Raw genomic sequence first — 27,296 nt, forward strand, 5'->3', positions numbered from 1 at the left:
ATTCAGGTAAAAAAGATTAGTTTTTATATTACTTTTTAAATGAGTAAAATTATAAGTTAGTTATATTATAATTCAAAAAATGTTTTAGTCTCTATGTTGTTTTTAGTTGGTATAATTAAGGGTTTGTATCTACTAATTTTATATTATTACACTATTATCTAAATTAAGTACAATGATTTTTAAAAAGAGTTATTAAAATTTACACAAAATATTGATAAAATATTATACTTAATTGTGTTGATATTGTTTTTTATAAGTCTACACAAATGATGTAAAAAATAATAATAAAAAAGCTTATTTCATGGTAATAAATTTATTTATGTTTTAATAAATATAAGTTCTTAATTATACTAATTAAAAATATAAAAAGTTAAAATAATTTGTTCTTAATAATATAAAAATTAAGATATCATTTCAATATTTTAAAAACTCCAAATTACAATTTTTGAAATTTTCTAAGCGAAGTTAAAAATATATACCAACTCTTTATACTCAAATTTTATTTTTAGAAATAAGGCTGTGACAGAAAATAATGCAAGGAAGGAAAGATAAAAATAGTGGGACCCATTCGTCATTTGGTTAAAAGAAGGGGCATTTCAGTAATTCAACTGCGAGTGCAGCTTTAGAGTTGCGCCTCCTTCCTCCTCAAGCTCGTCATTTGCTTTTCCTCCGGCAGAGAGAAAGAGGCAGGTAGAGGTAGGCTTTAAAGGAGACGGACAACTTACAGTAGGGTTTATGATTCCGATCATTGGAGATAGAGAGGAGCTGGAGCGAGGAAGGTTCTTCAGAGTGAAAGAGAGTGAGCGATTAGGATTTCTGATATTGACATTAATGAATTAGGGTTTTCTGATGATCGAATTCCATTCTTTGTCTCTACCGATCCTCCGTTTCCCCAACCCTAAGCTTTTAACTTTTAAAGACAGAGAAAGTTCTTGATTCTATACTAATTCTAGACGTGATCGGCTATGGACTTGGACGGTAACAAGCGTGTGTTCAGCAGACTCGGGAGACCTTCGAACGATACGAAGCAACAGAAGGTGTGCTTCCATTGGCGGGCAGGCAACTGCAACAAATTTCCCTGTCCTTACTTGCACAGAGAATTGCCCCCTCCATCCTCCACTTCTAACGGTACATCATCCAAGCGGCCGCATGGGTTCTCAGATGATTCGGGCTTTTCAAGGGGTTCAAATAGGAGAATCCCAAATTTTAACCCCACATGGGGTCGAGTGCACGGTGGTGGTGGAGGAGGTGGGGGTGGTAGAGGTGTTGTAAGGAAGACTGAGAAAATATGTACCTATTGGGTTCAAGGGAGTTGTAATTATGGGGAGAAGTGTCGTTATATGCATTCTTGGTGTTTGGGGGATAGTTTCTCCCTGTTGACGCAGCTTGAGGGGCACCAGAAGGTTGGTTTTTTGATGGAATTGTTTGTAATTTGTTTATCAAATTGGATGCCTTTATAGTTTTTAAAATGAACGATCTGAGTGTTTTTTTTAATTGGTCTGTGCGTACTTTGTTGAATTCACGCTCCTCTCTCTTTCTTTCTTCCTCTCTGGGAAATGCAAGTACAAAGGATTAACAATTTCTGTGAACGTTCTGTGGCCCTTTTGTTTCCCTTGATAATCTTTGCAATTTCGTGTGAAATCATATTTAACTATGTAGTGGTTCCCCTCGGAGAATGAGTCCAATTTGCCATACAATTAACTGATCTATTGTACTGGCAACAAACAAGATTAATACTAACCCGATAAAAGTCACTGGGAAGGCTTTAATGCCTGCAAAAGTTCTGGTTGATTTGAGGAATTGGTCGCTTTTTTGCTTTGAGTTTGGAATTTCTTGAATTTGGGTTTCATATTTAGCTTTTGTATTGGTTGCAATTACATTGATGGTTTTATTTGTTCTGTCTGGGCAGGTTGTTAGTGGGATTGCTTTGCCATCTGGTTCTGATAAGCTTTACACTGGCAGTAAAGATGAGACTGTGAGGGTTTGGGACTGTCAATCTGGGCAGGTATGCTTTATACTTTAATTGAGGTCAGCTATTGCAATTTGTTTGTTCATTATTCTGCTCGGTTGGATTGTATATGATTATAATAAATTAGCTGCGTTGGACCTGGAGTTAATTTTTTCCTTGAAATTAAGTGATTGATTTATTTTTTTCAAAATGGAAGCGCTGAAAATTTGTAAGTTCAAGTCTATTGTTCAGGATCCAGATAATGACAGCTTCCACTATTTACGAAGGCACACAAACTGAAAATTACTTCTAATTTACCAAAACCAATGTTATAAAAGGCTCAATGTCTCACCTAATGAGGCATGCCTAAAACACCTTGAGGCTCACACTCACTCTAAAAAGCCAAATTCGCAAAATAGCAAGGCATTATTCGCTGAGGCTTACATATTTGTGCAAATGGCATGCCTTTTAAGTTTTAAGAATTTTTTAGGGAAGGTTTACACATTCAAGGTGTTTGAATCTCAAGTTAGATTTGGTTAGAGGATTTTAATCACATGTTTGTATGAAAGGAATGTTCAAATATGAGTTGATCTCTATAATTCTTGAACCTCAACCTTTCCAAAATAATTGACAGTTGCATCTTAGATCATGATAATAATTTGAACTTTGTAATGTTATAAAATCTCTTTGCATGATTTACTTCATGAATTCAAGTTAGCATTTTCTGAATGGCACCAAGCAGTTTTCTATTATAATTTCTTTGAAAATTTATTCATAATTTTATTAATTTTTTAGAGAACATATTTAATTTATTGCATATTCTTATTTAAAAAATAAAATTCTCAAAAGGCTTACGCCTCAATTCTTTAAGGCTTAGGCCTTGCCTCATAAGGTTAATACACCTCGATTTTGCGTCTTTGCCTTTTACAACATTGACTGAGACTAATACAAATCTGGTTTTCCACTTTTTTTTTTTTTTGGAAATTAGAATGTATGAAACATGGCAATGACTTTTTGGAACCTTTTTTTGTCTTCTTTTTTTCAGTATTCTTAAAATCAAAGCTAGGGTAATTGAACTTATTCAGGTGTTTTTTGCTGGTATCTTTCTGTAGTGTGTGGGCGTGCTTAATCTTGGTGGCGAAGTTGGATGCATGATTAGTGAAGGCCCATGGATTTTTGTGGGTTTGCCAAATTTTGTTAAGGTAAGGTGGGAGCCAGATTTCCCTATTATTCCTTCTTTTTTCACTTCCCCTCTTTGCAACTCACTGCTTGTTCATGTTCTAATAAAGTTTTGTTATGTGAGCAAATTGCAATGTCATCCCTATCTTGGCTGATTGGACTTGTTCTTGTGCTTGCAGGCATGGAACACACAAAGTAACTCTGAACTCAGTCTTGCTGGACCTGTAGGCCAAGTCTATGCCCTGGCTGTGGGTAATGGTTTGCTCCTTGCTGGCACACAGGTAATTCTTTTTATTACAACTATATTATTCTTGTTTCTTATTAAAAATTATTTTTTGCTTTTTGTAGTTGCTCAGTCTGTACACAATGGCTTTCAGTAGTGGTTTCACAGTGTGCAGGACTGCATCTTTTTGTAAGTAATGCAATTGGACTTGATTTTGAGGAAGGAAGTTGTGATAAATAATTTCAAAAAGTTCTTATTGTACAAAAATATTAGATAGTTGGGATTTGTGATTTTGATCTGTTCTCCCCTAAATAATGGAAATCATGAAATTTTTTTAATTATATGGGTTAAAGAGGAACTGGTGTAGTTTCCTTGAAAGGCATTTGGTAAGCCAAATGGGATCATTATGGGGGCTTAGATCACTAGTGTTCCATATCTCAGGACGGTATAATCCATGTTCTAATGATTAAAGATTCTTAGCTATCCATGCTTAATGTGTTTTTTATTTTTAAAAATGCTCTCCTAAATTTTTTGAGATAGAATATGGATATCTAATTATATAAATGAGGATGTGTTACAGACTTAAATTGTGAAACACAAAGGACATTGTTTGTGTAAGTGCATCTGTAGGGACATGGAGTTCCAAAAATTTTCCATGAAAATAACTGATCTGGGGTTATCATTGTGAGGGCTTGAGATCAGTCATCAGTGCCATATAGGGTCACCGAGGGCAATCAAACTGTGTGATCTTATCACCCCTACACATTAATCTTAGCCCCCATGTGGAATGTCTTAAAAAATAAGTTCTAATTATGAAAAGTACTTAAATTAAGTACTTGTATTAATAAGTACTGCTTATGTTTACACTTAAATAAGTACTTACTTCAAAAAGTACTTTTCCAAACTCCTTTTTTTGCGGAAAATAAGTATTTTTTTGAAAAAAATATTTTTCTTAAAAAAGTGCTTATTTGAAAAGTACTTATAATAAGTAATCCTAGTCTACCTTTAGATAAGTACTTTTTAAGATTAAGTGCTTTTTTCAGAAAAGTACATTTTCCAGAAAAATACTAAAAAGTACTTTTCTCTAAGTGGTTCCAAATGATCCCTTAATCTTAAAGTCATCATCGCACAGAAGAATTCACCTTAATAAATTGATTCTATTGCAGGATGGGACTATATTGGCTTGGAAATTTAATGCAGCTACCAACTGCTTCGAACCAGTTGCATCACTCAAGGGTCACACTCTAGCTGTTGTATCACTAGTTGTTGGAGCTAATCGGCTTTACTCGGGTTCTATGGATCATTCTATCAGAGTAAGTAAATTTTCTCATGATTATTTATTTATTTTTTCTGTGAGATTCTGTAATTAATTAAGAATTTTCATAGAACTTTATGTATCAAAATTTAACATAGCTTTTTTTTATTTGTCTGCTTCTTATTGTGTTTTCTTCCAGGTCTGGAGCCTTCAGACTTTAGAGTGTATGCAAACACTAACAGAGCATACCTCTGTTGTGATGTCGGTGCTTTGCTGGGATCAGTTTCTTTTATCCTGTTCCTTGGACCAAACCATTAAGGTTTCTGATTTTCTGTATAACTATATGAGGGAGCTTTCAGGTTGGTTGGTCATTGTAGTTTTTGCTTTCTGTACAGGTGTGGGTTGCTACAGAGAGTGGAAACTTGGAAGTAACATATACACACAATGAAGAACATGTATGTTTAAAAAACTCTTCCTTTTGTTTTAAGCTTTGATCTTTTGTATTTTTTTTTTCATACAGGTTAAGATTCCAATAAAAAAAAATCTTGATTAAAATTTGACCATATTAATATGCGAGACCTTGAATTTAGGTGCTTACACATCTTCTCTTTTGAATAAGTGTTGTGTCTCTTTAAACTCTTTTTTTTTTCTCTATTGGGAATTGATCCAGATCGAGGGCTAGATCATGTCAGATCATGGATTCAAGGGAGAACCATCTCTCAATTTTGTTCAGATTGAGTGTGAGCATGGATGAAGTTAGGATGTCATCTTAAGGGGGAAAAACATAAATCTAGGATTTCAACTAATATGTTAATTTCATTCCATTTATATTGATTCAACTTTATAATTGATGAAAAGAAAAAGGAATAATTTAACATATAAACACAAAAGTTCATTCATGGGACCATAAAAGTGCATAAACTGAAAAAAGAAACAACTTGTGGGAAAGATGCCTCAGACTCTATAAAGGGAGCATTAAGCAAACAGCAAAATTTATCATCACTTAATATGAACGTCAAATATTTCAGAATTTTCATAGTCATGCTTTATATTTTTATATTAACTTATCCTTTTAAAATTTTGAGTTTGGGCAATCTGTATCTCCCCCCCCCCCCCCCCCCCCAAAAAACACTGCCACCCTGCCCCAGTACCCCTGTTGGTCCCAGATGTTTGAGTTGAGTTCTGTTAAGGTTAATGTAAGAGGTTTTGTTCATGTATTGGAGAAAGATAGGACTTGGACTCATTGGATCAGTATTTCAGCAAAGGATGATAGACGGATGGGTTGGATGGCCCCAGTACCCCTGTTGGTCCCAGATGTTTGAGTTGAGTTCTGTTAAGGTTAATGTAGGAGGTTTTGTTCATGTATTGGAGAAAGATAGGGATTGGACTCTTTGGATCAGTATTTCAGCGTAGATAGATGGATGGGTTGGATGGCGATTGGTTGTCATCAGTGTTTGTCAGGTTGGACGCCTGCAATACGCAATTTGAGAAATTTTCTTATTGGTTGAGGAATCATGGTAATAGCTGAGGGAGTTTTTTAGTGGTGGGGTTGAGTTTCAAAGTTAGGTGCCATTTTGTCTTTGTTTTGTGCAGTAAGATGGGGATCTGTGTTGAAGCTTTGTCAGTGTGTTCTGTTAATGTCGTGGGTTTTCTCAGCCAGAGTTTAAGATTAATTTAGTTTGAGAAATGCGGTGACTGGAAATGAGAGTCCTATGTGAGAATAGGATGTAGCAATGCACTTTGTGTGGCGGACGAGCTGTTTTTAGCGTTGAGGATCAAGGTTGGAGGGGGGTAGCAGCACCATAGGTTTGGATTGTAGGTTCAACTCAGAAGGGAGGAGGAAATGATGAGTTTGGGCCTGAAATCAACAGTGGTGGATACTGCTAGAATGCAATTGGCTGAATTTTAAGGTGATTCTGGGTTTGGGTGGGTCGTGCATTGAGCTTAATTAATAAAAGGTCAAACATATTCAAGTGGTACCATGGATATGGGCTTAAGGGATGCAACCTAAGTAGCTTCAACTTATCCCATTAAACATTTAATAAGAGTTTTCTTGTTCATCCTGGGAACAAGATCAATGAAATAACAGCCAACAATGAACTGAAATAACAGTCCACAATCTAAAGCTGGAATTTTCCTGCCCTAACAATCAATGGAATAGCAATGATTATTCTGCTCCTTAATGAGGTCACTATTGCTCTTTGTTGATGATTCTACCCTCTAAAAGTAAGAAACAGCTGGCAGACTCTCATGGTGAGCCTAAGGACAAGTTACAAACATCTGGGGCAGAAGCATTTCAGGGTTTCTGAATATGTGCAATCCATCCCTATTTCTTCTCTGTTAATTTCCAGTGGTCATCCGAGGGAGAACTGTTCTGTGAGGGGTGTTCATGTTATTGAATTAGGGGGATTCTCAGTCAGAGCTGAGAGAATCGAGAGTAGCTCCTAGAGTGAGCCCTGCTGTGCACTGTAAATAAGGCGGGTATCATTTGAAACTTGGAGAGGTTAGAAATCAGATCATCTCACTGACAGGACCTTCCATCTGGATGAGGATGAAAATTTTTACTTGAAGTGAAGTCTGGGACAAATAGTGATGGTTTAGGGAAAGAAGTTCAAGGTAGTAACTGAGGCAGTGAGGCTGAAGGCGAGATTATTTTGATTCTGATTTTGTGAATGAAGATATATTATTGTTGGATGACTTGGAAGACCAATATGAGTATGATCGTCTTCTTGCGGATGCTTCTTATGTGTTGATACTCTGGCAGTGGATTTGACTGGGATTAAGATTTTTTATGATGATGCAAGTAAGGGCAAGGTTAAGGGATTAATCCTGAAACAAATTGTGGTCAGGATGGAAGGGAGCAGGAGAATGCCTTATGACTGTCAAGGACTGTTATGACAAAGATGGGGGGGTGGTGGTTCAAGATCTCCTGGATAAGATGGGTTTCACATTGATTACTAGAGAGCAGGAGATTGAATTGCAGTAAGAGCAAGCAAAAGAAAGAAAAAAGAGAGTTGGAGAACTTGAACAGCTATTAAGATAGGAAGGGGTTCAAAAAGGGTGGTTCTGAATAACCTGTCCTAGTTTTGTGTTTTTTATTTTTTTTCCTTCTCTTTTATTTCTTTCAGTTTTAAGGATTGTTATTTTTCAAGGACTTCCATCAGGATGAGGATGAAAGTTTTTACTTGAAGTGAAGTCTGGGACAAATAGTGATGGTTTAAGGAAAGAAGTTCAAGGTAATTACTGAGGCAGTGAGACTGAAGGTGAGATTATTTTGATTCTGATTTTGAGAATGAAGATATATTATTTTTTTTTGATCTGAAAATTATAATTATATAGATTAAAATGGATATGTACAAATACTCTGGACATACCCACGAAAGGAGCCCAAAGCTCACACACAACTAGAGAAAAGCATAACAACTCAATGGCTAGCTAAGCCAACTAGAATCCAAATACATCAAAACCTGGGCATACCTAGGGGCCAAGTAGCCATAATAACTACCACTCAAGTACAAAGAAAAGGGAATTTGTCATACACTATTCTAAAAGTGTGAGTTTGAATCACTTTTATAATAGCATCAGTTTGAGTGACAATCCCTTCGAACCTTCTTTTGTTACGAAAATGCCATAATCAGTATACACTTAAGCCAAAACATGCTTGCTTAGCCACTGCCTGTACACCTGTGTCTTTAACCTCTTTGATCAACCACTTGATGCTAGCCTTAGTGGTAGACATCACCCTGGTCATGCCAAGCCATCCTTTTAGGTAATTCCAGAGAGTGTAAGAAATCCTACCCTTGAAGAATAGATGATCCATTGTCTCCTTTACAACACCACACAATACGCAAGTATCGTCAATGTCCTCTCCATTATATCTATCACAGGTTAATATTCTACCCTTTGCGGTCAATCACAGCAAGAATGAGTGCTTCGGGTCCCAAGGATTATTCCAAATAACCTTCTGCCATGGTACCGTGCTCCTTTTATTCCTCTAAAACTGATATATTATTGTTGGATGACTTGGAAGACCAATATGAGTATGATCTTCTTCTTGTGGAGGCTTCTTATGTGTTGATACTCTGGCAGTGGATTTGACTGGGATTAAGATTTTTTATGATGATGCAAGTAAAGGCAAGGTTAAGGGATTAATCCTGAAACAAATTGTGGTCAGGATGTAAGGGAGCAGGGGAATGCCTTCAGACTGTCAAGGACTGTTATGACAAAGATGGGGGAGTTCAAGATCTCCTGGATAAGATGGGTTTCACATTGATTACTAGAGAGCAGGAGATTGGATTGCAGTAAGAGCAAGCAAAAGAAAGGAAAAAGAGAGTTGGAGAACTTGAACAGCTATTAAGAAAGGAAGGGGTTCAAAAAGGGTGGTTCTGAATAGCCTGTCCTCGTTTTGTGTTTTTTATTTTTTTTTCCTTCTCTTTTATTTCTTTCATTTTTAAGGATTATTAGTTTTCAAGGACTTCTTGTGCTTAAGTTTATAACCATTCTCTCTCTCTTAATAATATTTCTTTGTTGTCTTGAACGTAATGGGAAATACTAAACAAATATATGCCATTTTAAACTAAAGATTACCAAATACTTGTTTACTAATTACCTGCAACAGTGCAAGGATTGTGGCTGTTGATTGTGTAGATATAGGACTATTGGGTTATGCTGATTCATTTTATTGAGTTACAGTAAAAAGATTTACCATTTAAAATGGGAGATTACCAAATGCTTGTTTATTACTGTAATAAGTTTCATGTTCTTGTGTTCCGTGTATAGATATAGGATTTTGTGGCTTATATGAATTTGTGTATTTTGTCATTTTGAGTTCACTGGCGGGGTAGGCCTGTGCAATTGGTGACTTCATCTGAACTGAATATTTTTAATTCCAGTCCAGAAAGCAACTGAACCGACCGGAATGTGTGTATAAACTGAGACTGAACCGAATGGTATGGTTGATTACCTGAAACTGAACTGACTGAACTTTTTAAAAATTTTTAAACAGCCAGAGTTCCATTTTATTCTTTGAATTTCATGTAAGTTCCATTCTATGCCTTCTGCAAAAAAATTAAAAGCATTCAAATGAGCCAAACTAGGAAATAACAATCCATAGAAATTGCGAATTTGCAATGGTACAAATTGCCAAAAAAAAAAAAAAAAGGAAAAAGGACAAAAAAGAAGCAAATCAGCAATGGCCTATGCAGCAGCAGACCAAATAACAATTCACAATTTCAGAAATAATAATAGGAATTATAAGAACTAAATCACAAGGCCTAGTCTGAGCTGTCCTTAAATTAGGGCATCATTAAGAAGAAGAAGAAGAAAAGGAAGAGGAAGAAAGGTCTTAGATGCCCTTAAATTAGGGGATTTAAATTTTTTTCTGAGTGGAATTCCTTAAATTAGGGCACTTTAATATTATTTGAGATTAGAGCTGGATTCTGCTGGAAGCAAAGAAATGGCGGAAATTTCATGACTTAGAGAGCATAGTTAACATTTAGCCTTTTGCAATCTTGTAATTGAAGGAGGAGAATGTTTCCAGCCTTTTGACTACCATTTCAATGGACTGGCAGTGGTGGATCTGCAGTGGATGGCTGGACATCAAGAGAGAAGGGTTAATGATCAAGTGAGGTAGGTCCAAATGGTGGAAGGGAGTTTCACAAAGGTGAACAAACCTTTTATACCTAGGCTTTTGTCATAAAAATAGAACTTTGGTGCAGATAGCTCTCAAGCATGAAAACTGATTCTGGACAAATTAACTGAAAAATCGAGATCCTTTAACCAAACCAAACTGTTTTACTGGAAAACTGGTTTGACAGATGTTCGTTTATTTGGTTTCAGTCGGTTATCATATCTGATTGGCTGTAGTTCTGATCTTCTATAAATGAGGCTGACTTTCTAGAGGCATTTGGTTTGTGGTATCTTTCAAGATTCCTGGGAATGAGATGCCATGGGAATCTGAATCTCATTTCTACATTTGTTTGTTTATGGGAATTTGACATGGTGGGAATACTCACATTCCTAGGAATGAAAGAATTCCCCATGAAAGGTGGGTATCTTATTCTAGGAATGAAAGAATTCCCCATGAAAGGTGGGTATCCTATTCCCTCCCACCTTCATAGGTAAGTTTCATGGAATCCCATTCCCATAGAAATCCTACTTTTTTTCCCAAATTGCCCTCACTATCTTGATGGGTTGAACAACAATGCTGCTATAATATAATATAATTATTATAATCAATATATATATATATATATATATATATGGGGTAAATGATAAGCATCATGTATTACCATCGGGGGAGAAGGCTAAAAGCCTTTTACAGACTGTATATTAACAGCTCCTTGAAAAAGAAAACAGCTGTCCTAATCTATCATACATTTGAGCTTCACATCTAAAGCAGCCTGCTTAATACCAAAATCCAAACTCAGTGCTTTCCCAGCAAAAAATCTAGGAATTCCTCCACTTCCAAGAAAAATACATAGCAGAAGCCCAAGTCATCCTTGCAATATCATCTGATTTTGACTTCCCAAGTCCAATTAGCCACTGCAAATTACCTTCCCTCTTTCTTACTAAGTACTGTATTTTCAGGCCTGTAAAAATCCTTTGACATATTTTCTTTGTGACATCACATTCAAAAACAAATTATTTCTTGATTCATTTGTTATTTTCCATGCTGCCATTTTATCATGAGCAGGCTTTTAATTGCCAACCATCTTATAAAAGCATGCTTTAATATAGCTTGCTTGAACCATATTACTCTAGAGCAAGAAACTTCTAGATGATGATGATTATTATTATTATTATTGTTATTATTATTATTATCCCTGGTATAATCCCAAGCTGAAGTGAGTGTATAAGTATCATATATTGAGACTTCAGCTCAAACTATCTTCCTTTTCAGCATTTGGAATCACAGCAACAGAATTTATCTGATTGTTCATATTTTATGTTCTTCTCCTTGGCCATATGTACTGTTTCCCGCAAATAAATGCATTCAATTTACCAAACTTTTGTATCCCTACCTCACTTTGAATGGAAGACAAAGATCCATAATATGTAATGATAGGACTATTTGGATGCCAATTATCATAAAGCATACAAACTGTTTTACCATTTCTAGCTGTCCACTGTATCTTGGGAGATGACTTCAATCTGTGTCTAAGTATTGTACAACAACAACAAAACCAAGCCTTAAGTCCCACAAGGTGGGGTCGGCTATATGAATTCTTTTTCGTCAATTTATGCGATCATGAACCATTTCTTTTGACAGATTCAGGGATATTAAATCTTTACTCACTATCTCCTTCCAACTTATTTTAGGTCTACCCTTACCCCTTCTACTGCCTCCCACAGTAACTAACTCACTCTTCCTCATTGGCGCACTATATGGCCTATGTTGCAAGTGTCCATACCATCTGAGTTGTCCATCCTTCATCTTATCTTCTATAGGAGCTACACCTAACTTACCGCGAATATGTTCATTCCTTAATTTATTTTTCATTGTTATACCACTCATTCATCTAAGCATTCTCATCTTGACAACTTTTATTTTTTTGATATTATGTTTCTTCGTCGCCCAACATTTTGATCCATATAGCATTGCTGGTTTTATAGCTGTCCTATAAAACTTTCCTTTTAATTTTAAGGGTATTCTACAATCATAAAGCACACTTGAAGCACTTCTCCATTTTACCCAACCTACTTTAACTTTATGCATTGCATTATCTTCGATTTCTCTTTCAGCTTGCATAATAGATCCATGGTATCGAAATCTACAAGTGCTATTTATTTTTTCATCTTCAAATTTAACTTTGTCTCCAATATTCCTCCTACCATTATCCTAAAGCCTCTAGATTTCAAAACTTCTCTCCATAATTCTAACTCAGCTTTTGTTTTGTCCCTAATTTCATCAATTAATACAATATCATTTGCAAACAATATACACCATGGCACCTCCTTTTGAATACTCTTCGTCAGTTGGTCCATCACTAAAGTAAAAAGATAAGGGCTTAAAGCAGATCCTTGATGGTACACCTATGGTGATTGGAAATTCTCTAGTTTCTTTATCTATAGTCTTTACACTGGTCATTACTTCATCGTACATATTCTTAATGACATCAATATACCTACAACATATACCCTTTTTTTCTAAAACCTACTATAGAACTTCCCTTGGTATCCTATCGTATGCTTTCTCTAGGTCAATAAATATCATATGCAAGTTCCTCTTCTTTCCCTAAACTTTTCCATTACTATTCTTAAAAGATATATAACTTCTGTGGTAGATCTCTCGGGCATAAAACTAAATTGATTCTGAGACCTTTGTTTCTTACCTTAATCTTTGTTCAACTACCCTTTCCCATTGTTTCATCATATGACTCATAAGTTTAAATCCACGATAGTTATTACAATTTTGAATATTTCCTTTATTTTTGTATATAGGTATTAAAATGCTTCTCCTCCATTCATTTGACATTTTCTTAGTTTTTATAATTGTATTAAATAGATTAGTTAACCATATAATTCTGTTATCACCTAAGCATTTCCAAACTTCAATTGGGATGTTATCTGGTCCTGTAGCTTTCCCATTTTTCATATTTTTTAGTGCAATTCTAAGTTTAAGCCTTTTATTTGGTTTTCATTAAACAACTTACTAAAGTAACTTCGCCATCTTTCTTTAATGTCTTCATCCTTAACTAAGACAATATCATCCTCACTTTTTATACATTTTACATTTCATAAGTTCTTACTCTTCCTTTCTCTAGTTTTGATAAGTTTAATTATATCTCTTTCCCCTTCTTTTGTATCTAATCTATCATAAAAATTATTAAATGATCTGTATTTAGCTTCACTAACGGTCTTTTTTTGCATCTTTTCTCGCTTCCTTATACTTTTCAAAGTTATCCCTGTTTCTACATTTTTGTCACGTTTTATACCAAATTCTTTGTATTTACAACTTTTTATACATCTATATCCCACCACCAACTTTCTTTGCTATATGAGAATTTTCCCCTTGATTCATCTAAAATCTCTTTTGCTATCTTTGTAATAGAGCTAACTAATCTACTCCAAAGAGTATTTGTATCTATCCCATTCTCTATAGTCCAATCCCCGTCTTTGATCATTTTATCTTTAAATTTTATTATATTTTCTCTTTTTAGGTTCCACCACCAAGTTCTCTTACAGTGGTTTATTTTATCATTTTTCTTCCATTTTTTAATACATATATCTAACACTAAGACTCTATGTTTTGTGGTTAGACTTTCACTTGGAATAACTTTACAATCATTGCATGATAAACGATCTACCCTCCTAGTTAAAAAAAATCTATTTGACTTATATTTTTTTCACTTTTAAAGGTGACTTGTTTTCTCTTCTTAAAGCAAGTATTCATTATACTAAAATCATATGACATAGCGAAGTCTAAGATCATCTGCCCAGACTCATTTTTGTCTCTATATCCATATCCTCTATGTATCATCTCATAATTTTTATTATCCCTTCCAACGTGTCCATGCAGATCTCCTCTTATAAATATTTTCTCAGTTTATGACTCCCTGGAATGCCTTGTATAATACTATCCATATCTTCCCAAAATTGTCTATTAAGATTTTCTGTTAAGCCAACTTGAGGAGCATAAACACTAATGATATTTATTATCTCGTCCTATTACCATCTTGATTTTTATAATTTTATCCCTTACTCTACTTACATCAACAACACCATCTTTTAAGTTTTTGTCTATAATAATTTTTACTCCATTCTTATGTTTTTCTTTTCTAGTGTACCAAAGTTTAAATCCTAATTTATCAATTTCTCAAGCTTTTTCTCCCATCCACTCAGTTTCTTGAAGGCAAATTATATTAATTCTTCTTCTGATCATTGTGTCCACAATTTTCATGCTTTTACTTATAAGTGCCCCTATATTCCAAGTTGCTAATCTAATCCTAGTTTCTTGAACTAACTTCTTTACCTGCCCACGTCCAGAATGATGCAGGAACCCTCACATATTTGACACCGTACCCGGGCGCCGACACGGCGCATCGCTTCAGGGCGACAACCTAGCCCACTCTCGCCTACTTTTCGCTACACTCAGGTGGTACAAGTGCAATGCGTTGCTCATAGGGGATGCCCCAGTCAATATTCGGTAAGGATTCATATCATAGTGATCTGACAGATTTTACGCTGGTTGTCAGCTACCTAACGCAACCCCCCTCCTTTACCCGGGCTTGGGACTGGCTGTGTGTGAAAAAATTAGGACATTAAGTGTATCACAGGAGGAATTGTGTCTAAGTATTGTCTTCCATATGTATGATTCTCTTGGCATTTCTTTGATTTCCCAGAAATTCCTGTCTCTTATTTTGTATGTGTGAACGCTGATCACCCATAACGTTTTGAATTGCAAATATTCCATATTAGCTTCATAATTGTTGCAGTATTCCATTCTAACAGCAATTTCAATGCCAATCCTCCTTCGAATGGTTTACACGCATCATACCATTTCACTTTACAGGAAGAAGTATTCCAGCCATTTCCTTTCCATGAGAAAGATTTAAATTTTCTTTCCAGCTCCTTCACAACTGAAGTTGGCAAACAAACAGCATATGCTCAATATGAATGAATGCTCTGTAGTACCTTTTTTATTTTTATTTGCATCCTACCTGTATATATATATATATATATATGCCTACTTATTAATTCTTCTAGCAACCTTTTCAGTCTTACATTCCATAGCCACAATTCTCTTTGAACTTGGAGGGAGACCAGGGTATTTCACTGATAATCTGCCTGTAAAAGATCCAAGTTGATGTGATAACAGTTTTGCTTCATGAACAGTTAAGCCTGAATAAAACAACTTGGAAAAGTATTTGGAAACAGAAAATTCCATCTAGAGTAGCTTTTTTTGTTTGGACTGCTGCTTTAGGGAAATGCTCAACGATTGACAATTTACGAAAAAGAAAGGTTTGGATATTGGATTGGTGCTCCACATGCAAGTGTAATAATGAAACGGTTGATCACCTTTTTATTCATTGCCCGTCGCAATGGACTTGTGGGTTATGGTGTTGGGTTTGTTTGGAGTGAGCTGGTTTATGCCGCAATCTGTAGTGGGACTTCTAGCATGTTGGCAAGGCAGATTTGGTCGTTATCGAAATGGGTTTATTTGTTTGATAGTTCCTCATTGTTTATTGTGGTGTCTTTGGAGGGAGAGAAATAGTAGGTGTTTTGAAGATAAGGAAAGATCCATTTCAGACCTGAAGCTATTTTTCTTTACAACTTTGATGGATTGGTTGGCTGCTTTGCAAAACCAATCATTTTCTTCTGTTTTTGATTCACTAGATTCTTGTAATTTCCGTTTTTGATTTGTTTACCCCATGTACACTCCTTTTGTACTTGGTGTTCATTTTTGATATCAATAAACTTATTACTTGTCAAAAAACAAAAAAAACATTTCAGAGTTTCCTGCTTTCTGTATTGCACTTCGATCCAGAAATCTTGTAGAACAAGGATAAAATGCTCTTAATACTCTTTGCTGAATTTATATTTCCTTTTGCCAAAATAAGTTAATCATCAGCAAAACACAAATTCGTCAATATGATTTGTTTTTTTACACTTTGAATGACAAGATAGACTTTTTTTTGCATGCTTCAAGAGCCTTGTAAAGACTTCCATAACCATCATAAACAAAGAAGGTGAGACAGGGTCACCCTGTCTGATCCCTTGTGCTTCTTTAAAAAGTCCCTGAGGGGATCCATTAATTAAAATGGAAAAAGAAGGTGTAGTATGCATTCCTTTAATGAATCAATAAACACCTTAGGAGTCTCAACACATTCAAGTAGATTTAGAATAAAATCCCAATGAATGGAATCATATGCCTTCATTAGATTAGTTTTTTTTTTCCTAAAAATAACATTATTTTATTTAAAATTATTTAAAAATCTTTTGATGTCGAAATTTTTTTCCCAATAAGATGTGCCTTCAAATCTTGCTGGATGATCCAGCTAGTTTTACTTAAATATCGCCAGACAATTGAGCGAGTTTTGAATGGGATATGGGGGTGAACTTTGATATTGAAATCTTGCAAGATGGTCCTGCGAGATTTGAATGGCATTAAATTTTTGTTGGCCCTCCTGCTCCTTGCCAGCTTGCTGCTGTTCACCACTCATTTTTTTTTTTTCCTCTTCCTTCTCTCATTCTCTGCTTTGCTACCTAGCAGCTCGTGGAAATCCTCACTGGGAAAAGTCACACTCCAGAGCACATTTGTGAACCAAAAACCCATGGACAAAGCTCTTTTAAATCCAATTTCAATTTTGTTCCTCTCTTTCCCCATTGTTTCACGGAAACCAAACATATTCTAAGGCAAAAAATGAAATAAAAAAATATCCTCTGAAAATCTCCTTCAATTTCTGTTTTTTCCGTCGCCATCTTCGCGGTGGATGACATTGCTACACAGCATACTTAAACTTTTGCAATCTGCAACAATTACAGAAGATTGAACTCCAGAATCCAGCTGAGGAAGTGAGAGATTTGGGAAAAGAAAATGAGATTTGTGGGGTGCACTGGGAGGGCAGGCCCAGGTTAGCGTAGACAGCATGAAATGAACCAGCCCATGCACAGTGCCGCATTGTCGGATCGGATGTTATTTTTGAGCAAACATTGGGCGAGTGCGAGAAGATTTTTGTTTTTTTTTTTTGTTTTTTTTCTTTGCTACCCAGCAGCTCTCGTGGTCGCCAGAAAAGTAGCACATGGAGTGCATCAAATTTTGGCCACTCTGCCAAAAAGATTGGGCCAGCGGGAGAAGATGAATTAATTAAATTTCATAGAAGTGTATATAGAAACATTAATCAATTTATGCAGAAGTTAGAATTGTTTATCTAATAATTTGGCCTTCTGGTCATGAAGTACTTGAAGCGTCTTGTTAGACCGTAGGGTTCCGTTGTCTGATGATTGTCATCTGATACAAGACACTGATATCTTTGTCGTCATCTTCTCCAATTAGGCATGGGAAAAAAATGATTGCTGGAATCTCAAAAGAGAGGGTGACGTCCATCTTCACCTCGCCTTCGGCATGTCCATTGAAGAATGTGTGCATGCACCATTAAATCTAGAGAGAGAGAGAGGATGTTGCCATGGGGTTGGGTTTCTATCTGGGCTGCCATGCTTGGTTGCAATTTCTGGACTGTAATTTGATGAGCATAGGTGAGGAGCTGTGCATGACTTTGCCATCACCTTTGAAGAAAAAGAGTGAAGATAGTTACAGGCCTGTTAGAGTAGCAAAGGAAAGAAACAGAGAGAGAAGAAAATGGAGCAGTAATAAATTTAATGTTTTTTTAATATTCCAGAATGGTCCTGCGAGATTTTATTAAACAAGCATTCACACTACCTCCCATGCAAAATTCGCTGAATCATTTGTTGAGATTCAATTAAAACTCGCAGAATGATCCAGCGAGTTTTTGACAAGCATCATTTTAGGAAAAGATGTTCATTTAGATGATTTTAAAATAATTTTAATTAAAATAATATTAATTTTGGAAAAAGACTCTTCATTAGATCATCCTTAAGAGCAATTCTGGCAGGTTTCCTATTCAAGTGATACTTTTTGAGCAACTTCTGTGCTAGCAAAAAATTGTCTTGGATACTTCTTTCCTTAATAAATGCAGGTTGATTAATATCATCAAAATCTCCAATGCATTATTGAAGTCTATTGGCAAGAAGTTTTGAAATCCCTTTGTATATCATATTGCAGCATGCAATGGGTCTAAAATCCTTGGCGCACACAGGGTTTGTGAGTGAGTTTAGGAATCAAAGTAATCCAGGTGGAATTTATCTGCTTCAGCATTCTACTTTAAAGAAAGACAAAACTGCTGTAACAACATCCTTCCCTACAGTATGCCAATGACTTTTTATAAAACTTGGCATTATATCCATTTGGTTCTGGTGCTTTATCATCAGAGAAAGATACTTTTTAAATCTCCTCTTCTGTTACTCAAGAGTCTCCTTATTTTCATTATTCCTTGTAAACTTCAAAATTCCTTTAAAAGTAATCCAAATTACAAGGCTCCACATTGTTATCTTCCTTCCCAATAAATTTATATAGAAATTTAGTATCTTGGTAGAGATTTCAACTGGTGATTCAATTTTCTCTCCATTTTAATTCAGCAGATTTAATTGCAGATTTTGCATTAATGGCATTCACCATAGCAGAAAAGGATTTGTTAGTTTCATCCCCCAATTTCAGCAAAGTTCTGTCTTGCTTTCTGTTAGAGAAGTTCCTCTTTCATTCAATTGCAATTTCAAGGATTCCTCCATTTTCAAATTTGCAACCAAAACACTTCACCTTTCACAATACCAGCTTGAGCCTTCAGTATTTCATCTCAAGCAATATTCACCCTGTTACTCAGCAACCTAAAATGCTCCTTATAAAATTTCTTTGGTCTTCCCTTGAGTATTTTTTGTTTTTGCGTCAAAACAAACATTGGAGTCCCATTCACTACAATATTCCAAGAATCAGAAACTATATGCAAAATTAGTTCATGAGTAATCCAACAATTTTAAAATCTAATGGAGCTTTAAATAATTCTGATTTATTACTAGTGCTGAATGTTATAACGGCTACAGTGGCCTAAAACTCCTGGTGACAAATTCTACTTTAATATTTGGAAAAACATCTCTATCCAACTTCTCGCAATAAAGCCATTCTCCCTTTTATTTGACCAAGTAAACCAAGGACCAAATGCAGGAAAATTATCTTGTTTAGAATCACATTCAAAAGTTTTGAAAATCTTTCACACTAGTATGATACTTGCAGATAGTTCATTAGTACTTTCATCTGTATTCATAACTTTGTTGAAACTTGCAATCTCCCATCACCAGCCAAGGCAACTCTTTTGCATGGATTGATAATTTCTGGATAAAAAACATTGAATAACAGAACTTTACATCATCTTCACCAGCAACTAGCGTAGATATAACTTATTGATGTTTTATTACTTCCACTAATTTTATTACTTCTGGGTTAAATCCAAACCATATTCTAGTAGGAGACTCCATACCCTTGTAATTATGCAAAACACCCATCCCTTATAGAAATAGTAACTTCAGCAAATCTACAGACCTTTATTTTTGATTCCAATGTACCAATGATCTGTAACTTTATTGATGAAATCAATTTCGATATTTCTTTAGATTTTAGGGGATTATTATGATCCCTAATATTCCAAGAAGCAACAGAACACCTCATTTAATTGGTGTTTGATTAATTTCTTGAAGCTTAACCTGTTCCTTGCAAGGTATCCCTTTCTTCCCCGCTTTATTAGCTTCCTCAAAATTAACAACTTTAGCAGTAACTCTCCTGAGCTTTGGATAACTCTTCCAGAGTTTGGTTCAAAGAACTAGTTTTTTTTCCCCCATTTTTAAGACAACTTCCAAAAGGCAATCCATCGTCAGTTTCTGCCTGATTATTGGAATCTTTCTTTTGAACTAATAGTCTAATACCATGTTCTCTCTCCGATTCTATGATTCTTCACACTTTTCCTTTGTAAGGACCTCCTTCCCTTATTCTCTAATACTGATATATATACTCTCTACTCCATCTTCTCTGCTAGAACTTTAAATGCAGTTGAAATCTTGACATTATTTGACTGCTTTCCTTCAGTCTCTTTCTTATCTATATTCACTACCCCTATTGTCTTTTTAGGTATCCACTTCATTGACTTGCAAGATTTTTTAGAATGGCCAAACATCAAACACTTTGAGCACTCAAATGACTTCCATGAGTACTCAATATCGATAGCCAATATGTTCCCATCTGGCAGCTCTATATCCACAAAATAAGGAAGTTCCTTACACATAAAAATTTCCTCACAAATTTTAGCAAATGACAAGTTTTTCATATGTTTTGTGCCGGAATCCATATATACTGGTTTACCTGCAGCACTTGCAATACAGCTCAAACCAGCCTTTGTTAAACGGAGGGAATGTCACTGAATTTCACTCATACTGGAATTTTATCCATCTTCGATTCATGTAATTCATTTATAGACTGCCACTCAGACAAGAAAATAGGGTTGTTTCCAATAAACCATGGGCCATTTTCAAGGATCCAGGTCATATCCTACTTTTTAATAAATTTTGAAAATATATGCATAGGAAGCGAAAGAGAAAATCTTGATTCCTTGAGCCTTCTTCCCCAAATCTTCTCCACAGTAGTCTTTACGTATGAAAATGGAGCTGCCTTGCCAAAAAATTGGCCCAAGAGGGTTCCATACCACTTACTTGAACCTACTTCAAAGATTTCCTGAGGAGATCAAGAACAATCCTAACATCCACAATTGTAGGTTCATAAGATCCCAATGCAGGCTCTTGAACCACATCCTCTTTGAAGAGCTACTCCAACAATCATCTTCTTGTAGTGAATTTTTTCCAGAATCACTTCCTTGTTCTCTTTCTTATCTGTTGATGTTAATCATTTCTCTGCATCAATTCCTGTTAGCTTCGAAGAATTGCTCGATGGATCTTCATTTCATTTATCAGGAGCAGACAACATCAGATTTATCTTAACCATTACTGTTCCAATCAGCTTATATACATACGTAGCAATTCTTCAACCAAATTATCAATTCGGTCAACAAATTTTCAAAACACTCCGGACTTTAACCACAAGTATCTCTTCCATTGAATTTTGAAAAAAACTTGAACCAAAAAACAGCAATACAGTGCACTCAAACACTAGAGCAATCTCAAAACACTTCCAAAATCTGATTCACAACAAACAAAAACTAGATTTGGACTAAATTTTGCACCAATTTCAGCTAATCAAAGAGAAGATTCTGAAAATGGCGCATGTTAGCTCAAGTCTTCTTATTGTGCAATGAGAGAATTTCAATCTGTCACTTTTTCCCTAAAAATAATATTACCTATTATTATATTTAAAATAATAATGTTATTATTGTTGTGGTGTTGTAATAATTTAATATAACAATTAACATTTAGGCACTATACTGCCCTCAATTATTTTGGTTAGTGATAGTGTTAAATTTTTTAAATTTATGATTGTTGAAAATTTTAGGACATAGATTTAATTAAGAATGCTAGGCAATTTAATTAAGAATGCTAGGCAACTAAGAAACAACAATCTTTTGGGCAACTAAGAAACAACATAACCCAAAAGTAGAAGTTTTTGAAATGCAAATTCGAAGGCGGATGAGTGGTACAGTATAAAAGGATAAATTAAGGGATGAATATATTCACAATAAGTTAGGCATCACTAGTAGAATATAGGATAAGGGAGGGGTGATTGAGATGGTTTGAGCATTTGAAACGCAGACCAAATAGTGCACTAGTGAGGGGGAGTAAACTATTTGTTTTAGAAAGGGTTGGGGCATACCTGAAATAACATGGAATGAGATAGTGAAGAAGGATTTAATAGCTCTTAAGTTGGCAGTGACGTCTTCAATCATGTGAATTGGCGGAAAGTGATTTTTGTTGAAGGACCTCACCTAGTTGGACTAAAAGCTTCTTCTTGTTGTATTTAATTATGTATTCCTAGTAGTTTTTTTTTGTTGAAAATATAATTATCCTTTGTATATTGATTACAAATATGTTGACGGTATAATGGTCATTTTCTTGAAATGCTTGCCAGGATTCCCATGTTGAAGCAGACATTGACATAGGAATTTTGTGTACATACTTGTAATCTTACATTGCGAACCAAACAGAAATATTCTCATGGGATAGGTATCCCATTCCTAGGAATGAAATATCTGATAATGTCATTCAGTGGGAATATTTTAGATGCTATGAACCAAACGCCCCCTCAGGGTTTGCTGGATTTGCAATATGCCTACTGCTGTGTAGCGTGGACATCGTCTCCATGAATTTTTTTGTTTCAACAAAGTTAGGAGTTTATTACTAAATAATATGTCTTGGCTCTTATATTCCTGGTAGTTGGTAGAAGAATTGCGATCCAGGCCGTCCATTTTGTGTTTTCTCTAGACGGCCGGATCTCTGCCACGTTAGCAATCGTTACCCTACTCTTTGAGCCACTGGCATTCTGCCATTTGGTGGGTGACGTTAGAGTGACATCACCATGCCACGTGTCCCTTTTTTTTTTAAATAAAAAAGGGGAGAGTCTGGCCTTTCAAGAGCTGACATTTGTCACAATTCAACGGGTGCCACGTGGCAGGCCCTGGTCCTTGATCTCCCACCCATTCTCCTCTCCCCTGGACCAGGTCAATCCGGATTGATCCAGGTTAACAAATTTAGAAGTCAAAGTCTCCAGAGTTTTGGATGACTTTCCCATAGCTTGATTTAAAAGAACTAGTTCTTTTCCATTTTAAGACAACTTCGAAAAGGCAATCACCACAATCCATAATCAGTTTCTGCTTGATTATTAGAACCTTTCTCTTGAACGAATACCATATTGTCTCTTCTATTCAATGATTCTTCACCCTTTTGCTTTGTAAGCACTTCCTTCCCTTTATTCTATTCATTTACTGTCTCCTCCATCTTTTCTGGTACAACTTTAAATGCATTTGAAATCTTGACATTAGCAGACTGCTTTCCTTCAGTCTCTTTCTTATCTATATTCACTACCCCTATTTCCTTTTTAGATATCCACTTCATTGACTTGCAAGACTTTTTAGAATGGCCAAACATCAAACGCTTTGAGCACTTTAATGACTTCCATTAGTACTCAATATCAATATCAATATGTTCCCATCTGACAGCTCTATATCCACAAAGTAAGGAAGTTCCTTACACATCAATTTCCACACAAATTTTAGCAACTGACAAGTTTCTCATATGTTTTGTGCTAGAATCCTTATATAAAGGCTGCCGTCCAGTAAACAGAGGGAATGCCACTGAATTTCACTCAAACTGGAATTTTATCCATCTTCAATTCATGTAATTCATTTAGAATGCCACTCCGACAAGAAAATAGGAACCATGGACCATTTTCAAGGATCCAGGTCATATCCTCTTTTTTAATAAATTTGAAAATACATGCATAGGAATCCAAAGAGAAAATCTTGATTCCTTGAGCTTTTTTCCAAATCTTCTCCGCAATACTCTTTACATATGAAAATGGAGCTGCCCTGCCCAAATTGGCCCAAGAGGGTTCCATTCCACTTACTTGAACCTACTTCAAAGATTTCATGATAAGGATCAACAACCGCCCTAACATCCACAATAGTAGGTTCATAAAATTTCAATTTAGGATCTTGAACCGCAGCGTATTTCAAGAGCTACTCGAACATTTACCATGTTCTTGTAGTGAAGTTTTTCCAGAATCACTTCCTTGTTTCTCTTTCTTCTTGTCTATCGATGTTAATTATATCTCTGCATCAATTCCTGTTAGTTTGGAAGAATTACTCGATGGATCTTCATTACATTTATCAGGAGCAGACAACACCAGATTTGTCTTAACCATCACTGTTCCAATCAGCTTATATACATACGTAGCAATTCTTCAACCAAATCTTCAATTCAATCAAAAAATTTTCAGAACACTCAGACTTCAACTACAAGTATTTCTCCAGTGAATTTTGAAAAAACTTGAACCAAAAAGCAGCAATACAACACACTCAAAACACCAGAGCAATCTCAAAATACTACCAAAATCTGATTCACAACAAATAAAAATTAGATTTGGATCAAATTTCGTACCTATTTCAGCAAATCATGGAGAAGATTCCGAAAATGGTGTATGCTAGCTCAAGTCTTCTTATCTTGCACTGAGAGAATTTCAATCTCCTGCTTTTTCCCCTTAATATTGTTACACTATTATTATATTTAAATAGTAAATTATAATTAAAATAAGAATAATAATATTGTTGTTATAATAATTTAATATAATAATTAATATAAAGGCACTATATTGTCGTTAGTTATTTCAGTTAGTGATTATGTAAGTTCTAAAATTTTTAAATTTATGATTGTTGAAAATTTTATGACCTGGATTCAATTAAGAATGCTAGGAAACTAAGAAACAACATATTCAATATTTTGAGTAACTGAAAAAATAACATATCCAAAAAGTATTAGTTTTCGAAATGCAAATGCTAAAGTGGATGAGTGGTACAAATTAAAGGATAAATTAAGGAACAAACATATGTGCAATAAGTTAGGCATATCACTGGTAGAATATAAGATAAGGGAGAGACGATTGAGATGGTTTGAGCATTTGAAACGCAGACTAAGTAGTACACTAGTGAGGAGTGAGCTAGTGAGGAGGAGCTAGTTGTTTTAGAAGGGTTAGCGGTAGAGCTAAAGTAACATGGAATGAGACAGTGAAGAAGGATTTAATAGCTCTTAAGTTGACAAAGGAAAATATCTTCAATTGTGTGAATTGACAGAAAATGATTTATGTAGTAGGACCTCAGCTAGTGGGACTAAAAGCTTCTTCTTGATGTTGTATTTAATTAAGTACGTATTCTTAGTAGTTTTTTTTGTTGAAAATATAATTATTCTTTATATATTCATTACAAATATGTCGAGGGTATAATGGTCATTTTCCTTACATTTCTGTAATCTTACTTTGCAAACCAAACAAAAATATTCTTATGAGAGACATCCCATTCCTAGGAATGAAATTTCTGATAATGTCATTCTGTGAGAATATTTTAAATGCTGCAAATCAAATGCCCCCACAGGGTTTGCTGGATGCTCAACATGCCAACTCCTTTGTAGCGTGGACATCATCTGCATGAATTTTTTGTTTCAACTAAGTTAGAAGTTTATTATTAAATAATGTCTTGGTTCTTACATTCCTGGCAGTTGGTAGAAGAACTGTTCCCAAGTCTTGTACCATATTCTAGTAATTTGCATTGGTGCCTTGTCCATGGTGTGTGAGAAAGGAATATGGTTTTGTTGTGAATTTATTTATTTCTCATATTCTTGCATGACAAGTGGAAGCTATGGAGAAGGTTCAGTTGTTCTGGAAATGATAAGTCTTTTCATCTCCATATGATATTCTTTTGAGGTTGCCCATCTCTATTTTGGCCGCACTCATTTTCTTTCTGTTTTTCATTTTTGTTTTGTAACACCCCCCCCACCCCAAAAAAAAAAAAACCAAAAAAAAAAAATTTAGGCTGTGTAGAACTTGGAAAACATTAGGGGAAGGGAAGGAAAATATGAAGGGAATCTACTTGGTTATGTTTGGTTATTAAGGAAAGTGCTAAAGGAAATTAAAAATATATTAAATCTGTGAACAGAAAATTGATTTTATACAAGAACATTAATTTTTCTTATTTTTAAAATTATATTAAAAGTATAAATTTATTTTTATTGGTATTTTATATAGAGATAAAATACAATGGAAAATGAATTTCTTTCTTGTTTTCTTTTCCTTTCTTTTTCCGAACGAAATCTTTGATCCAAACGGACCCTCAATGAAATCAACTCCATTGATTTGGGTGTTTGGGTAAATATAAACTTCCATGAACTTTCAAAAGTTAATGAGTCTGACCTAGTGAAATACAGGAGGATTAACTATTTTTGCACTGGAGTCCAAATTTATTTATCTCAGATTGTGATTCCTATTGCTGAATTTATTTTACACTCCTATATTTACATAATCTAATGTGAAATGACTAATTTTTTCAAAATAACTCAAATATTTGATAAAAAGGTAATTTTAGTTATCTTCTGGCTATATTTTGTCTCATCGAGGATAATAGTGATGCTTTGATTTTAACCATCTGCATACCAAGTTTCCATATGTAATAGAGTATAAATAAATTAGTGATGGCATATATGATCTGCTTTGTCCAGGGCCTGCTCACCCTATGTGGTATGCATGATTCAGAAGCCAAGCCCGTATTGATGTGCTCATGCAATGACAATTCTGTCCGGGCGTATGATTTGCCCTCGTGAGTTTTGAGTTTTAAACTTCTCCCCTATTTTCATCTCTTCTGCCCTTTTGAAATTGGTTTTTTTGAAGTTTATTTTTAAATTTTTTTTTTCTTTGTTTTAGCTGAAATCAATTTTCTCTTTTTCCCTTCCTTGGTTTGTTGCTCCAGATTCTCGGAGAGGGGGAAGATATATGCAAAGCAGGAGATTCGGGCCATCCAGATTGGCCCTGGTGGACTATTTTTCACTGGAGATGGAACTGGTGAATTGAGAGTATGGAAGTGGGTTGCCTGAACCAACTGCCACCCCTTCATGGCAATTTTTATTCCAAAAATCTCCTGTGCTTATTAATTTTTTTCCCTTTTTTTATTATGTAACGGGCAAGTTTGCGGAAGGAATTACAAGATGAGAGTGGAAGTTTCGAGTTGCAGGTTAGCAGTAAAACCATTGTTATAACCCACCTTACAATGTGCCATAGTTCTAAGCACAGCAATTTGATCAAATGAAAATTTTATGCATTGTGCTCAATGCTGGTGAATAATAGGTTTTGTGGAAGTATATTTTTTGGGTCTGCCTAACTGCCTCTTCTTTGAAATGTTTTTCTTTTGCCTCGCCTCTCATAAACAATTTGCAGAAGAGTTTATTCCCTTGATTGTAATTGTAAAAACTTGTATTTAACAGTTCTTTAAGCATTCCGCCCCAGGAAAAGTTAATAGTCATAAAGGTGACTTGATGAATGAAATTGTGCAAGAGTCAAATTTACTCCTGAGCTATTTGAATTTGACTCATCTTTTAACTTGACTTGACTTGATTTTACTTGATTTTGAACTATTTAAGTATTT

General features: G+C 35.1%; 1 protein-coding gene across 3 annotated transcripts; it reads left to right on the forward strand.

The window, feature by feature from the left end:
- Nucleotides 1-610: 610 nt before the first annotated feature.
- Nucleotides 611-27,191, forward strand: LOC131146246 (zinc finger CCCH domain-containing protein 48). Of its 3 annotated transcripts, XR_009134283.1 has the most exons (10): nucleotides 627-1,403; nucleotides 1,910-2,005; nucleotides 3,061-3,150; nucleotides 3,307-3,408; nucleotides 4,517-4,663; nucleotides 4,805-4,924; nucleotides 5,001-5,060; nucleotides 14,593-14,752; nucleotides 26,377-26,474; nucleotides 26,625-26,645. XR_009134283.1 is itself a non-coding variant. In XM_058095716.1 (9 exons), the coding sequence occupies exons 1-9, from the start codon at nucleotides 966-968 to the stop codon at nucleotides 26,746-26,748; spliced, it is 1,275 nt and encodes a 424-aa protein (XP_057951699.1). In that variant the 5' UTR covers nucleotides 611-965; the 3' UTR covers nucleotides 26,749-27,191. The 3 variants fall into 3 exon arrangements, 2 of the variants coding, with proteins under 2 accessions (XP_057951699.1, XP_057951700.1); XM_058095716.1 differs by lacking the exon at nucleotides 14,593-14,752 and having other exon boundaries at nucleotides 611-1,403; nucleotides 26,625-27,191; XM_058095717.1 differs by lacking the exons at nucleotides 26,377-26,474; nucleotides 26,625-26,645 and having other exon boundaries at nucleotides 14,593-15,037.
- The last annotated feature ends 105 nt before the right edge of the window (nucleotides 27,192-27,296 follow it).

The sequence above is a fragment of the Malania oleifera genome, chromosome 13 (genome assembly GCF_029873635.1).
Source record: "Malania oleifera isolate guangnan ecotype guangnan chromosome 13, ASM2987363v1, whole genome shotgun sequence".
NCBI lineage: Eukaryota > Viridiplantae > Streptophyta > Magnoliopsida > Santalales > Ximeniaceae > Malania > Malania oleifera.